The sequence below is a fragment of the Hevea brasiliensis genome, chromosome 17 (genome assembly GCF_030052815.1).
Source record: "Hevea brasiliensis isolate MT/VB/25A 57/8 chromosome 17, ASM3005281v1, whole genome shotgun sequence".
Taxonomy (NCBI): domain Eukaryota; kingdom Viridiplantae; phylum Streptophyta; class Magnoliopsida; order Malpighiales; family Euphorbiaceae; genus Hevea; species Hevea brasiliensis.
In genome coordinates this window covers 55,204,584-55,219,479 of record NC_079509.1, presented here as the reverse complement: position 1 = coordinate 55,219,479, position 14,896 = coordinate 55,204,584, and the positions used below count along the sequence as shown (strand labels likewise).

The 14,896-nt window shown below is 28.9% G+C and overlaps 1 protein-coding gene and 1 pseudogene across 1 annotated transcript; both read right to left on the bottom strand.

Annotated features, from left to right (window-relative positions):
- LOC110649014 (uncharacterized) overlaps nt 1–17 on the bottom strand; it is a 30,335-nt pseudogene extending 30,318 nt beyond the window's left edge.
- Nucleotides 18–1,393: 1,376 nt separating this feature from the next.
- LOC110639505 (NAC domain-containing protein 58-like) lies at nt 1,394–2,983 on the bottom strand. Its single transcript, XM_058140078.1, has 3 exons — nt 2,572–2,983; nt 2,019–2,299; nt 1,394–1,939 (listed from the first exon to the last, which is right to left on the bottom strand). Exons 1-3 carry the CDS (start codon nt 2,969–2,971, stop codon nt 1,430–1,432), a joined length of 1,191 nt encoding a protein of 396 aa, XP_057996061.1. The 5' UTR covers nt 2,972–2,983; the 3' UTR covers nt 1,394–1,429.
- Nucleotides 2,984–14,896: the final 11,913 nt, after the last annotated feature.

Below are 14,896 nucleotides of genomic sequence, written 5' to 3'. Positions count from 1 at the left end.
CGTTGGTCCTCCTCCATAGTAGGACTCTGATGAGAAGATGAAAGCTTCTTTGACAGACAAGAGTTGAAAGTCTCATAGAATAAAATAGGGATAGATCGTTCATAATATTTAAAATAAAAAAATTAGAAAAAATAGGAATACGTCGTTTTCTTAAGCCAACCTGCTGCGAAATAATTTGAATCGAAAAATCTAATCTATCATTGGTTAATTTTTATTCATTTTTATAAATTTAAGATTTATCTGTTTATGTGAGATTTATCATTGCTTTGCCAATCAAACCAACCGATTCAATCCAAATCAACTCGATAATTTCGATTTCATCTAATCAGGCCTGTCTTATCTACAATCTCACAATCTCGACTCCCCGTGGACGACGCTCCACTCCAGACACCTGATATAAGCTAATCACTTCATAGGTAATTTTCTCCTTTTTCTCTTCTTGTTTCCTTCCTTCTCTACTCTGTCAAACACAGTAATATCTTTATCTTTGAAGTTTGGTCAGTACTCAGCTGAGTACTATCCTTGTTTCTTTCCTTCTATTTTCGTTGCTATCATCTTCGAATTTCACTCTGTTTCTTATTATTACATGCAATGCATGCGCTTATGTCTGATTAGAATTTCTTTTGGTTTTGTTTAGGTGTTGATCCAGTTTAACATTTGGCATTATATCTTGTCTTAGCCTTGGGTTTGAGCAAGAAGCGAGTCTATGTTCTGCTTTGTGATGTGAATAAAAAGAATGGTGCCTGCCATTGTCATTAAACTTGAAATTTACTATTACAACTTTCCTGCTTTTCTTTTTTTAGTGAACCTGCTTTCTTTACAAGAATGTAGTTATGATTTGAAGTTGGATCTTACTCTCTTGGAAACTACTTGAATCTTAATATTAAAGCTAGTTCAATCCTCACTTTTCTGAATGGATATTTTTGGCTTTATTTTAGAATCACAGGATTTGCTGGAATTTGTTATATTTTAATTTACAAAAATAAAGAGATGGTGTTCATGTATTTGCCATGTGGGTTTGGGAGTGAGATTGTTTTACTTGAATCGTTTGATAAATTCTGTTTGGTTTTTCATGTACTGGAATTCTGCAGAAGTAGCAATAGAGATTTAACCATATTTTCATTAACTTATAAATTTCCACTTTTCATCATGGATCCCACTGTTCACATGTAAATGCAATTAGACATGATTTGGAGGACCTTATTATTTATTTTCTGTGGCAATTTATTCAGATAAAAAAATTCCCACATGTTAATATGAAAAATAATAATAATAACTGATAAGAAAATTAAGCTTAAAATTTAGCAATCATCCTAAAACAGTAAGTTGATACAACATAACCTTGGAAATTAAAGGTACAATGTAAATGTTAGCTAACCAGCTACCAGGACTTGAAAAGAAAGGTCAGTTATCAGCCTCAACATCCTTACTAGTTATTACTATCATCAAGTTCTTCATAGGGAAAGGGACTAAAGTTCTTAAGCGGAGACAAAAGAATATTATCCATCCTTTGTGCAGCAAAAAATTCCTCCGGATAATGAAGATATTCATTTATAGGATGCTCATCGCTAATATAACTCGGCATATATGAAGAAGATGGTGATGATGCTCCTGCAGTTCCCATCAATGGATGAACAGCATTCCCACAGTAAGGTAACTCGAATTGACTAGCGTCAGAAGATTCAGTAATAACTGTCCCAATTCCATTCAAATGATAAGCAGGAGCATAAGCAGCATTTGCATTGAGATATACCATCTCATTCCCTTGGCTATAATTCCCTGCCATGGTAGGCATTGGAATTTGTTTGGATTCTTCAGGCTGCAGCATTCCATTTTCTGATGGTTGGTAATCTTGGACAACTTGAACTCGTGGTCGAGTTGAAGCTCTGAAAGATCTGTCAAGCTTCTTATAAATCCTACATAAGACCCAATCATCAAGCTGCCACAAGAAACTAGGTTAATGTATCATTATTCGTACAGTAAGCCAATAACATTAAAGAAAAGAGAAATAAACGTACCTTCATATCGTTTCCTCCTCTTTTTCTCTTAGGAGGTTCATTTACTGTGTATTCATGCATAATCCAATCAGTTTTATCACTATTTGGAGGTTTTCCTTGGTAGAATACCAATGCCTTCCTGAACCCAACTTTACAACCTTGAAAATTAATAGGTTTATCGGCTCCAGTAGCCCTCCAATATCCATTTCCAGCAGCTCGACTGGGTCGCCCTCCATTTGGGTGCTTACGATCTCTTGGTGTGAAGAAGTACCATTCGTTCTCCCCATTTGATTTGTAGTTTGCTGCAAATTAGTAACAACATCATTTCTTTTGACAAAATAAATAACAATTTCAAAAAATCTTTTAACTCTGTTTATTTCTTTTAAAAAATTTTCTGAATTCAAAAGCAATTAAATATCAAAGTAAAATTTCATCATAAATCCGAAAGAAGTCAATTAATAAATAATATATTTATAATATCTTAAGTATCTCATTTAACTCAAGTCTCTATCTTGAGATCATCAATGAAAATATTCAAGGAAAAGAACCCTAGAAAAAAAATTTCACAGAATACCTGCAAGAGTCTCAGGATTATACTTGTACAACTCAACCTCCTTGATCCTGTTAGGTGGCAAAGGCTCATTCATAATCTTTTTTTTCAGGTAATGAACAACAAGCTCTTCATCGTAGGGTTTAAACCTATATCCAGCGGGGAATGAATCCAAATAAGCATCTTCTTCATAATCTGAAGCCCCATGATGATAAGCAGTAACAATTTCATTGCCCTGGCTAACCACCGGAACAAGAGAAGCATCAGTATTGTTGCTGCTGCTGCAGCTGCCGCCGCCATTGTTTGAAGTAGCATCTATAGCATAGCCATAAGAAGAAGAAGTATACATGGGGTTTAGATAAGTAGCGTTATTGTCAGGGTTTGTTACTGCAACTTGCTCCCACATATGTTGGTCCTCCTCCATAGTAGGGCTCTGATGAGAAGATGAAAGCTTCTTTGACAGACAGAAAACTAAAACAAGATATTATAAAAATAAAAATAAACTATCAAGCATTATTAATTAATTTCACATAAAATGAATTTAAATAAAACAATTAAGTTAATCAGAAGCGCATAAATAAAACAAAAAAAAATTTATATCTTTGATGCTTCAATAGTTTTATTATGATTTTATATACAATAATTATTTCAAGAGTACTTATATATATATATATATATATATATATATATATATATATATATATATATATATATATATATATATATATATATATTTATTTATTTATTTATTTATTTATTTATTTATTGCTGATTTTAAATCAGTAAAATGAAAACTACATATAATTAAAAAAAATATTAAAATTAGAATATTATAAGCACTTTAACTAAGGGAAACACTTTCTAAAATATTTATATTTATTTAAGAATGAGAGGAATTGTTTTTCATAATCTAAAAACTTTATGGATATTCACATAGAAATTAAATTTTACCTTTTGATGAATGAAATTTGTGGAGATTTCCGGAAACACAGCTCCAAAATTTCGTCAGGCAGGGAAATTTTCTGGCTCAATTCGGCTGCTGCTACAGCAAATAATGGAAGAATCGATTGTTTTAAGATTCAAGGAATCCAACCTATAGACTTGCTACCCAATTGTCCTTTTATAGGACTTACCTTCCAAAATCCTTATCCGAAAAGGATTTAGTTATCCTCACTCTTTTCCAATAATTCAAATCCTATAAGTATTTTTTTTTTAATTTTTTATATGATAAATAGGATTTATTTATAGTTCTAGTTATCCAACGAAATAGGATTTCCAAAGGAAATAGGATTCCTATTTATTCATAGTCAGATTTAAACATTTGTTTCTTTATTTATTATTTTACTGTAATAATATTATTTAAGAATTCTAATAATAATATTAATTTGAAAAAATAAGTATCAAGAAAATATTTAATTAAAATTTCAATACCATTATTTAATACATATTAATATAATTTTTAAAAAATAATTCACCCTTTTCTAATCTAATAAAAAATTAAATTAAAAAATATTATTTTTTTAATAATTACCTTTTTAGTATATAATAAGATTTTAATAATTGAAATTCAAAAATATTTAAATAAAAAATTAATTTTATTTCAAGTATTAATATATAAATTTTTTAATATTAGTGGATATAATTTTATCTTGATAATGTATCATTTAATCTAAAATTTAAAATAAGTTGATTAGTAGATTATATTATACTATCATTTAAATTAATTGTCATATACCAATAAAAGTACAAATAAAATTGAAGGAAAAAACACAAATATCATATGGTAATTTTTATATTTATTTTATTATTATTAAGATTCTTAAACTTTAAATATAAAAATATTAAAATAAATTTTAAATTAAATGATATATATATATATATATATATATATATATATATATATATATATATATTAGATTTAAATATTTTATATAACTAATAATTAGAATAAGATATTTTTGAATGATTAGATTAATAAATCATCTAATCACTTTTTTCAATAAATATTTTTTATATTTTAAATTTTAAATATTTTTTATAATTAATAATTGAAAAAATAAAAAGTTAATTAAAATGAAAATTAAAATATTTTTTACTATTTAAATTCTAAATATTTTATATTTTTAAATAAAATCAGTTTAAATAGATGACATTTTTTACTAAATGGGATAATATGTCAATGATAACTATAATAAGAAAATAACAAATATCAAAACTTTAAGTTATTTTCTTAAACATATGATAAGATTTTGTAAGCTTGTTTGTGTGCTTTGATTTTAATATATATATATAGTGATAGGATAGATCGTTGATAATATTAAATAAAAAATTAAAAAAAATGGGGATACATTATTTTTTAAAGCCACCCTCCTACGAAAAAATTTAGCCTATATAATTGAAAGGTTTAATCTATTATTGGTTAATTTTTTTTCATATATAAATTAGAGATTTATCTAAATTCTTATTATTTTTTTAACAAATATATTATTATTATTGGTTGAACACTCATATAAATATGAAATTTCTATCTAAATAATTTTTAATTGTCTAAATTCGTATTCATCTCTAATTCTTATCTTTTTATATTGTTTAAAATTCAGTATAATCGAACTAATTAATCCAAATATGAAAATACACTAATAATTGATTAATAAAATTTTATTACTAGATATTGTAACATCAATAGATATTTATCAATTAAATTTTGATTTTGCTAAAAAATATTATAAAATTTTATAAGCACTAAAATAAAAGGTCAATCTCCTTAATATATATATATATATATAAATTTATAGACTTAAAAATATTATAAACTTATGTTTAGAGCTTATAATTTTGTTTAACTGGCTTATGAATTAAGACAAAGCTCTTGTCTAACTCGACTTAATCACTTTGCATCTCAAATAGATTCTACCCATCAGGTCTCTGTTCGACCAGAGTTCCCCACTCTCTCAGAAACCGATAGCCTAACTAAAGCCTTGACCCTTATTCACACAAAACTTGTAGAATTATACTTTAAAATTCATCACAAGCAAAAAAGCAATGGGCATTCTGCTTCTATCCTATCGCCACCAAAAAGACATTGAGACAAAATGGAAAAATTCCACAAGATTGTTTAAAAAAATGACGTGCTTGGTAATTTGCAGAGGAATTTGTTTCAACGGAATGCACTTTGTAGAGGAGGGAGGGGGTGAGATGAAATATCATTCACTAGAATTATATAAAATACACCAGGTAATGCCCAGGAAAGATGGTGGAGTTACAATGGCCTTACTTAAGTACCACCTCTTTAGACAACATTTCCTAGACATACACTTCATACAATCCTAATAAAATCGAACCATTGGTAAGTATCGTCTTCTCATAATACTACCACGATACTAAGGATTTATGCCACGAAGGCACAGATAGATAGGAGTCGCCACCCGGTAATAACTGGGACATATTCATTGTTTCTTTCGAGGGTCATTGATGGCAACTTACTCCTTGCAGAGTTTCCACAACCGTCATTACTATAGCCCAATATCTAGGTTCGGGATGGTAGGTACGTAAGAAGAAGGTGTTAGGTACCCTTTACTCCTGATTTAACCTAGTTAATTCGAGTGTCAGTCATCTACTAATGTTTCTAGAAATCTTGTTTATTATTTATCTATTAAACTTTATCCTAAAAAAATAATTCTAATCCTACACACGCAAGTAATTCACAAAAGGGTTGTTATTTATAAATAATTTTCATGCACAAGTAACTCCTATCTATAGGGTTACTAATTATCTAAATGATATTTACCAGATGGCTAAAATTAATTTATTATTGAGAATTTAATTTACAAACAAAATTCAATTTCAAATAATCATAAGTTTCTATTTAACCTAATTAATTAATTTTTCATCAAATTACCCTAAGGATAATTAAACTAAATTAATTATGTATATATGTAATTTATTCTAATATCACATAAGGCCCAAATAATCACAACCTAATAAAGATTTCTATCATGCAAATTTATTTTACAATTACCAAATATCAAATTATATTTATTTTATATGCCAAAGTTAGTTTAATTTACAAATAAGATTAATTTTAATTTATCAAGTATTTATTAAATTAATTACATGCAAAAGTAAGTTAAATTAAAAACAAAGTTAATTTTAATTTACTAAATAAGAATCATATTATTACTACATTTTTATGCCAACAATTATTTTAGGAATTTATGATTACTTGTTAGTAATTACAGTTGTCATTGGGGCAAGCTACCCTTAAAAAAGGACATTCTTTGGTACTTACCTTAGAGCAACTTATCAATTTTGTTTGTAATAAAAAAAATAAAGAAACTAAAGAAAATAAAGAAAATAAGAAAATACAAATAACAATTCACATTGAATTCTAACTCTAGTCTCTTAAAGGGGTTAAAATTCCCAATCAGTTACAACTACCTAATGGTCTAAATCTTCTAACATGATCCAAAAACTTCATCACACAGAGAAATAAAAAAAAACACAGAAAAATATATCAAATATCAATTGAAACTCAAGAAAATACAACATGCATAAACATACAATTTTCAAATTCTGGCAGATTGACAGTAGCAAGAAATCCAATTTTTGAAAAATAATTAGACATGCCTAAAAATCATGAAAAAAATTAAAGAAGACAGCGAACACATCATACATGATCATAAAATTTATAAATCAAACAAAACCCTAGCCGAATGGTCTATATAAATTGTAACTTTTATAAGTGACAAAATCGTACTACTTTTTTGTAAAATTGATAACTTATTAATCACAATAGATATGAATGCAAAACCAATTGGAAAATATTCACAACATTCTGAATTTAATTTTAGACACCAGATTCACACAAAATTATTAAGAAATAAGAGAAATATGACCCTCACAAATCTCATATACTGCAAATCAGATTTTGCAGGAACCCTAATTTCAAATAGCCATAACTTATAAAATACAAAAGTTTTTTAAGTGATTTTTGAGTCTAAAATTAATAGAATTTCGTGAAGAATATGAATATAATTTTCCTAAAATTTTTACAAATTCAAAAAATAACAAAAAATAATAAAAATATGAGAAACAAAAAATTAAATATGTGTAGAGTTGTGTATCCCTCGAAATTAAACATTATTACATGATCCACATGAACAAGCAAAATAAATTAAAAGACAAAGAGCATAAAATTAAATATTACGTGGCATAGATTTTGAAAAGAAAATAACAAAAATCAACCTTTAAGAAATCTTGCATGAAAATGTTCTTGTAGAAAAAAAAAATAAAAAAAAACTAAAAGAGTTTCTGAATATCTCTAAATTTTTTATAGCTCTAAGGTATCTTTAAATAGCCCTGAATATTTCTGAATCTTTCTTCCTTTTTCTTTTTTTTTTCTTTTTCTTTTTTTTCTCTTTTTCTTTCTTTTTTCTGCCTCTTTTTTTTCCCTTCTTTTTTTTTGCTTTTTTCCTTCCCCAGTAGTGTATTTATAGGGTTTTGGAAGAGATGTGATATGGGATTTGGAGTCCTATCTTCCAAAGAACAAGGCTTTTTTTGAATAAGCCAATTCATTTGGGACCCTGCGGATCCACTCTTTTTCCTATTCAAAGATCAGCCCTTTGTCTCTGTGTTTCACATCGAGAATTCTTTGCAGATGAAGAGATGTCAAAGGGGCTTCTTACTTCCCAAACAGATCCTCCTACATCTATATACAAACGCTGGTTTATCAAGAATATACAAGAAAAGCACTTCGAATTGTTGATTCATCGCCAGAGATGGCTTAGAACCAATAGTTCATTATCTAATGGATTTTTCCGTTCTAATACTCTATCCGAGAGTTATCAGTATTTATCAAATCTGTTCCTATCTAACGGAACGCTATTGGATCAAATGACAAAGGATAGGCAAATGAGACTGAATAGGAAAAAAAAAAGGATAGGCACCAATAGGGAGTGAGGAAGAGAGTGAGGCCAAGTGGGAAAGAGAGTTTGTATAGGAGAGGGAAAGAGGTGTGGTAGGGTCTAACGGTGATAAGTTTCAAATAACTTAAAAAACTGAGATTAGGGAAATCAATAGGAAGACAGGGAAAAAGGATAGGCACCAATAGGGAGTGAGGAAGAGAGTAAGGCCAAGTGAGAAAGAGAGTTTGTATGGGAGAGGGAAAGAGATGTGGTAGGGTCCAAGGGTGATAAGTTTTAAATAACTTAAACAACTGAGATTAGGAAATTTGAGAGAGGCTGAGATATGGGTGAGGTGTTTCAACCAATAGGAAGAGGGAAAGGGGGCGGCACCAATAGGGAGTGAGGAAGAGAGTGAGGCCAAAGGGGGAGAATGAGTTTATATGGGAAAGGGATAGAGAAAAAGATATTTTCTTATTTTAATTTTTAAATAAATTAAATAGGTTATCTTTAAAATTTCTAACTAGGCTTTCTTAGGCTCATGAGTTCCAATTAAACTTAATTAGGTCTATTTAAGAACTACCCATATTAAATTTAAATAAAATAAAATTTTATTTAAATTTAATTAAATTAATTTCCCAAAAAATATATTATTATTATTATTATTATTTCACGATCATGCCATAAAATTAATAATTCAGCTCTATACCTCCAATTACATCTTATAGTCATATAACTTTTTATCATCGACTTTTTCACAGCCTCAATACACATATTCATCACAAAATAAGGGTCTACAACTTGCTAATGGTTACACTAGGCAATTAATGGTAATGGTTACACTAGACAATTAACGGTAATGGTTACACTAGACAATTAACGTGTTTGTGGAATTGATGTCGGATACAGAGTTTAAACCATATAATTTTACTTTCCTTTGGGTGATCAAAGTTTGTGCGGCGCTTTTAAATGCTGGGTTAGGCCAGGTGATTGATTATTCATTGGATGGTGATATAGATGGCCTTGGTTTTGATATTTTGTGGGTAATGTATTGGTTGCAACGTATGAGAAAAGTGGTTTGATTGATGAAGTCGTGAAAGTGTTTGATAATATGCCTGCAAGGAACTCGGTTTCTTGGAAATGGATGATTTGCGAGTTTGTGGGCTAGAATGGTTTCTCTCAAGATAGTAAGGTGACAAAGGGTAAAACGGTGCATTTTAACTGTTTTTTTTTTAATATATTATTTAGTTTTTTGAAATTAATTATCCTTTTATTCTTTAATCACTTTAATCATTTTAGACATTAGTTTAAACTAGTTACCTTGTCATACGTTACGCAATCATAAGTTAAATTTAATATTTTTTTATTTTATCTTATATTTTAAATTTAAATAATTATATATTTTAAAATAAAATTACATAATCAAACATTATTTATTATTAATAATTAAATTTATAATAAGAAAATAAATTAAAATGAAATTTTTAAAATTTAAATAATAATATATTTAAAATAAAATTATTTAATTAAACATTATTTAGTATTAATAAATAATTTTATAATTAGAAAAAGATAAATTATGATGAAATTTTTATATAAAAAATATTATTTTCTAAATTATGTCTAGATGTATTATCTATAAAATAAATTATTAATTTCTTTTTTAAAACATATAATTCTTAAATTTTACTTTATACATGTTTAACATAGACTAATTATATTTATATTAAATATATTTCATTTCATTTTATTTTATATTTTAAATTTTAAATAATTATATATTTTAAGATAAGTTTATTTAATTAAACATTATCTAACACTAATAATTAAATTTTAATTTGAAAAAGATAAAATAAATTAAAATTTTAAAAATTTAAATAATCATATATTTTAAGATAAAAACTATTTAGTTAAATATTGTCTAATACTAATAATTAAATTTATAATTAAAAAAATTAGAATAAAATTTTTATATAAAATTATTATTTCTTAATTATGCTTTTGTATTAATTATATCTTATATATACTATTTATAAAATAAATTATTAATTTTTTAAAATATATAATTCTTCACTATATATATATATATATATAAACTGAAATTATATTTATATTAAATATAAATAATTACATATTTTAATATAAATTTATTTATCCTAAGATACTTATGAGTTCTTTTTTGAATTATTAATTAATGTTAGTTGTTCAAAGCCTTGATTATGGAAAAAAAAAAAAAAAAAAAACACAAAATCTCAATTATTTGATTTCTCTTTTTCTTTATTTTTTGGTTTCTAATTAAAAAGCATAAACACAACTACAATACCATCCATCGTTATGAAAGAACAACGATGAAGGAAAAATAAAAAGAAAAAAGGCCTCTCATACAAATTTTAAATAGCAGACAATTTATAATAATGTATTTGACGACCTCTTTCAACTCCTTTTCATCAATGTTGTCATCCCCGATTTCTACATGATTCGTAGCTGCCTTTCATTGATGTAGCCATCTCCATTTTTGTCAGCGTGAGCTCTCAAACACACACACCTATACACACATGCACATATATATATTCCATTTGATTTTATCCTATATTTTAAATTTAAATAATGATATATTTTAAAATATAATTATTTAGTTAAGCATTATCTGATACTAATAATTATAATTAGAGAAAGATAAAGATAAATAAAATAATTAAATATTATCTATAAAAATTTATAATTTTCAAGTAAAATTATCATAAAAAAATTATTATTTTTTATGATAAATTTATTTACTTAAATATTATTTAATACTAATAATTAAATTTATAATTAGAGAAAGATAAAGATAAATAAGATAATTAAACATTAACTATAAAAATTTATAATTTTTGTAGTAAAATTATTATTTTAATTATGTCAAGCCTCAACTAATAGTGAAGCCAAATGTCAATTTTTTGTCAAACATATTTGAGTCCTTAACTTTCATATATATATATATATATATATTAGATTGGGTGTTTGATACATTTTGTAGGTGTAGCTTATTACTAATAGACAGCCAACAGTTGGTTGATAGCTACCCAATAGGTGAAACAAAGTATTTAGTAAGCAAAGTTAATAGTTAATAAATAACTGATCAGATACTTATTAGCTAAAATTTATTTGTTTTACATTAATTTATAACTGATTTAATTTTATTTTTTACTTATATTATATTATCTTTTAAAAAATTTATTAATTATAAAATTTGTATCTTTAAAATAATTTTTTATATCAATAGATTATTTAAAATTATAATAAATAAATATAAAACATTATAATATAATAATAATAATGTTCATTTTATATACACTTAAAAAATAACTATATTTTTAATATATTATATAATAAATTAATAATTATATGTCTACTTTCAATAGTAAAATAAATAATATGGTATATATCATAATTAATCATTTAACATAATTTTAACAAACGCTTAGAATATATTAATTGTAATCAGCTACCAACTATTAACAGCACCTATAAGTTATTAGTCACATATAACAGTTAAACCAAATACATTCTAAGTCTCTATAATTTGAAAAATATAATTTTATAGTCTCTTTATTTTTTTTAAATGTTAAACTATTTAGTTACCAAAATTATAATTTCTCTTTCATTTGAATACATGAGCGGACTTAGAATTACATATAAAGAGGGTCGAAATTTAAATATTTACATACTTATTATAATTAATAAAAAATCATAAATTACATTTTTATTAGATAATAATCAATATTCATTGTTTTTTTTTTTTTGATAAATCATATATCTAAATTTTTAGAAAAAAAAAAAAAGACGATGGGTTACTTTCTTGTCACGACCCAACCTATGGGCCGGATCGGCACTAGGACCTGGGCCAGCCTAAAGCCCCCGAGGCCCGTAGTAAGCCTAACTGTTCATTAACCCAACTCTAAGGCCCATTTGGGCCCAAATTCAAGAAATCAAACGGACAGAGTCCGGCCATAAAATGGACTTTCCAACGGGGAGTTTTCGACTCACCCGACCTGTAAACACAATAAATACTCAATTTTGGAGCTCAGCTCACCCTCCACATACTCATTAGCATAAAAATAAATGGGAGCTCAGCTCCCTCATCCAATCCATCAAACATACATAGAATATTAAGTTTACAGGTCCAAAATAATAAATTTAGTTTACAGACCCAAATCAAATAAACATTTCTAACACATGCGGAAATTCTAAGATTTAACAAGTTTATACAAACATTAGTAATCGACCTGCGAGGGAGAAAGCAAGTTAACCTCAAAAACATCCTCCTGTGGCCTGGAAAAATTTTTTGAACAGGAGTGAGCGTTCGACTCAGAGAGTAAAATATCAATTTTAACCATAATCTCTATAACTATCTAAAACTAATGCACCCTGTAGAGTGAAATGCAACATCAACAACATTTTCACATCATAACATCAAAAAGGTAATTTGGAGCACTCACGCACCCTGTAGCATCAATCATAATATATGGGAGCTGATCCCCTATACAGCTCTCTTAAATCCAACCTGGTGCCAGCGAAGAACTCAAGCCGGACTTTCGCTTAATAAACCAAATCGAGGGTCCCAGCGAAGAACTCAAGCCGTGACTACCCCTCGAAGGATCGGGTCCCAGCGAAGAACTCAAGCCGTGACTACCCGTCCTGTCCATAGTCCACACCACATCACACGCACACCAACGCACGCACACTGCTCCAAATTACCACAACAACATCCATGGCACGTTAACAGTTATAAATGCAACATAAATCGTGCCTAGAGTTTAACTGCATAAATGTATGCATATAAGTGATGCATGGGCATGCTGAACATATAATAATATCGAAATTACAATTAAAATTAATATTTTACTCACAGACTTTACGACAATCACTGTGGCGGCTGGGCGGAGGAAGAAGGCTGTCCCGACTCACCTGATAATTATATTATAATTATTTAATACAAATGACTCAATACAAATCAAGAAAAAGACCAATACGTCCTAAGTCGTGCCGAAAATCCGGCAGAGTCTCCCCTATACCTAGGACCTACCCAACCTGCAAAAGGGCTCAAAACACACTTCTATATTCACAATCCATATGTCCACAATTCAATCACATCACACAGCCCCTCCTGGGCCCATCAAATCAATCATCCATCACAATATGTAAAATTTCAATTTAGTCCCTATAATTGACCATTTTTGCAAAAACTGCCCAAATAAGCTCTAAAAATTCTAAAACTTTGCCCCGCGGTCCTTAGTAATATTACTAAGCTATTGCAAAAAGAATCATAATTTTCTAAGCTACCACGAATATTTTATGGATTTTTAATCCTATTTAAGCACTAGAAAATTACGAAAAAGCAAGGTTCGGGTTTACCTTTGCCGATTCTGACTTTGGGAACGCTCTCGGGACTTCTGACAATGGGGGCTAGCCAAAACCTCGATCCAATTCGAAGACTTTTCCGGTAACGGGTCTGTCTGGCTGGAAATTCACAGACCCGGTCAACTATCGAATTTCCGCGAATTGAGGATACCTACACGAAGCCCATAACACGGGGGTTAGTACATAAATTTTTCAGAATTTTCTAAGCTCATTAAAGGTTCGGAAAAACACTGCGAAGTTCCGTGGGACCCACCGAAAAACGGTGTCGAAAAAATTTGAAATTTATGTCGCCGCGAAGCTCTCGACGAGTGGAGCGTGCTGGTACCCTCGGTTTTCTCGTGGGATTCACGGTTTTCGAGAAATCTAGCCCAAAAATCGAAATGGGCTAAAAACTTCCCGAGCAAAAATTGGACAAACCGCTCGATGGATTTCGGCGTTCTTGGTGTCTATGGAAAGCTCTCGCCGAGTAGATGATTTTAGATACAAGACCCGATCCAATTAGTGGCCGGATCTGCCAGATTTTGGCCGGAGAAGCCAAAACACCGCGCGCGCGAGGGAGGGAATTCGCGCGCGGTTTCCGGCCGTTTGGGGCGGCGGCCGGCTGGCTGGGGAGGCTGGGTGGCGGCGCCGGTCGGCTGGGGTGGCAGGGGGAGGTGGCTGGCCGGCGGCAGGGGCAGGGGGAGAGAGAAAACGGGAGGAAGAGAGAAGAGGGAAGGGACGCGCGCGGGAGGAAGAAAAAGGGAAGGGAGCCGGTCCGATTCAAGATACAAAATTTTGAATTTTTATCACGGACCAAAAACGTGGTCCAAAATTCAAAAATTTTAAAAACTCAGAAAAATACGTAGACTCCAAATATATTTTTAGTTTTGCCACGTGGTCTTTAAATTAATTTTTAAAAATCATCAAAGTTTATATTTTCGGAAAATCGAACCCGATTTTTAAAATCCGAAAAATCTCAAAAAAATTCCTATAATTTAAATAAAATTAAAATACCAAAAATGCTCATAAAATTTAAAATTTTGGGGTGTTACATTCTTCCCCCCTTA

Excerpts from the sequence above, each read along its gene's own strand:
- LOC110639505 (XM_058140078.1), bottom strand. The coding sequence starts at position 2,971 with ATGGAGGAGGACCAACATATGTGGGAGCAAGTTGCAGTAACAAACCCT. Across the intron at positions 2,300-2,571 it reads TAATCCTGAGACTCTTGCAG|CAAACTACAAATCAAATGGG; the intron begins GTATTCTGTGAA and ends ACTAATTTGCAG. Across the intron at positions 1,940-2,018 it reads GAGGAGGAAACGATATGAAG|CTTGATGATTGGGTCTTATG; the intron begins GTACGTTTATTT and ends TTCTTGTGGCAG.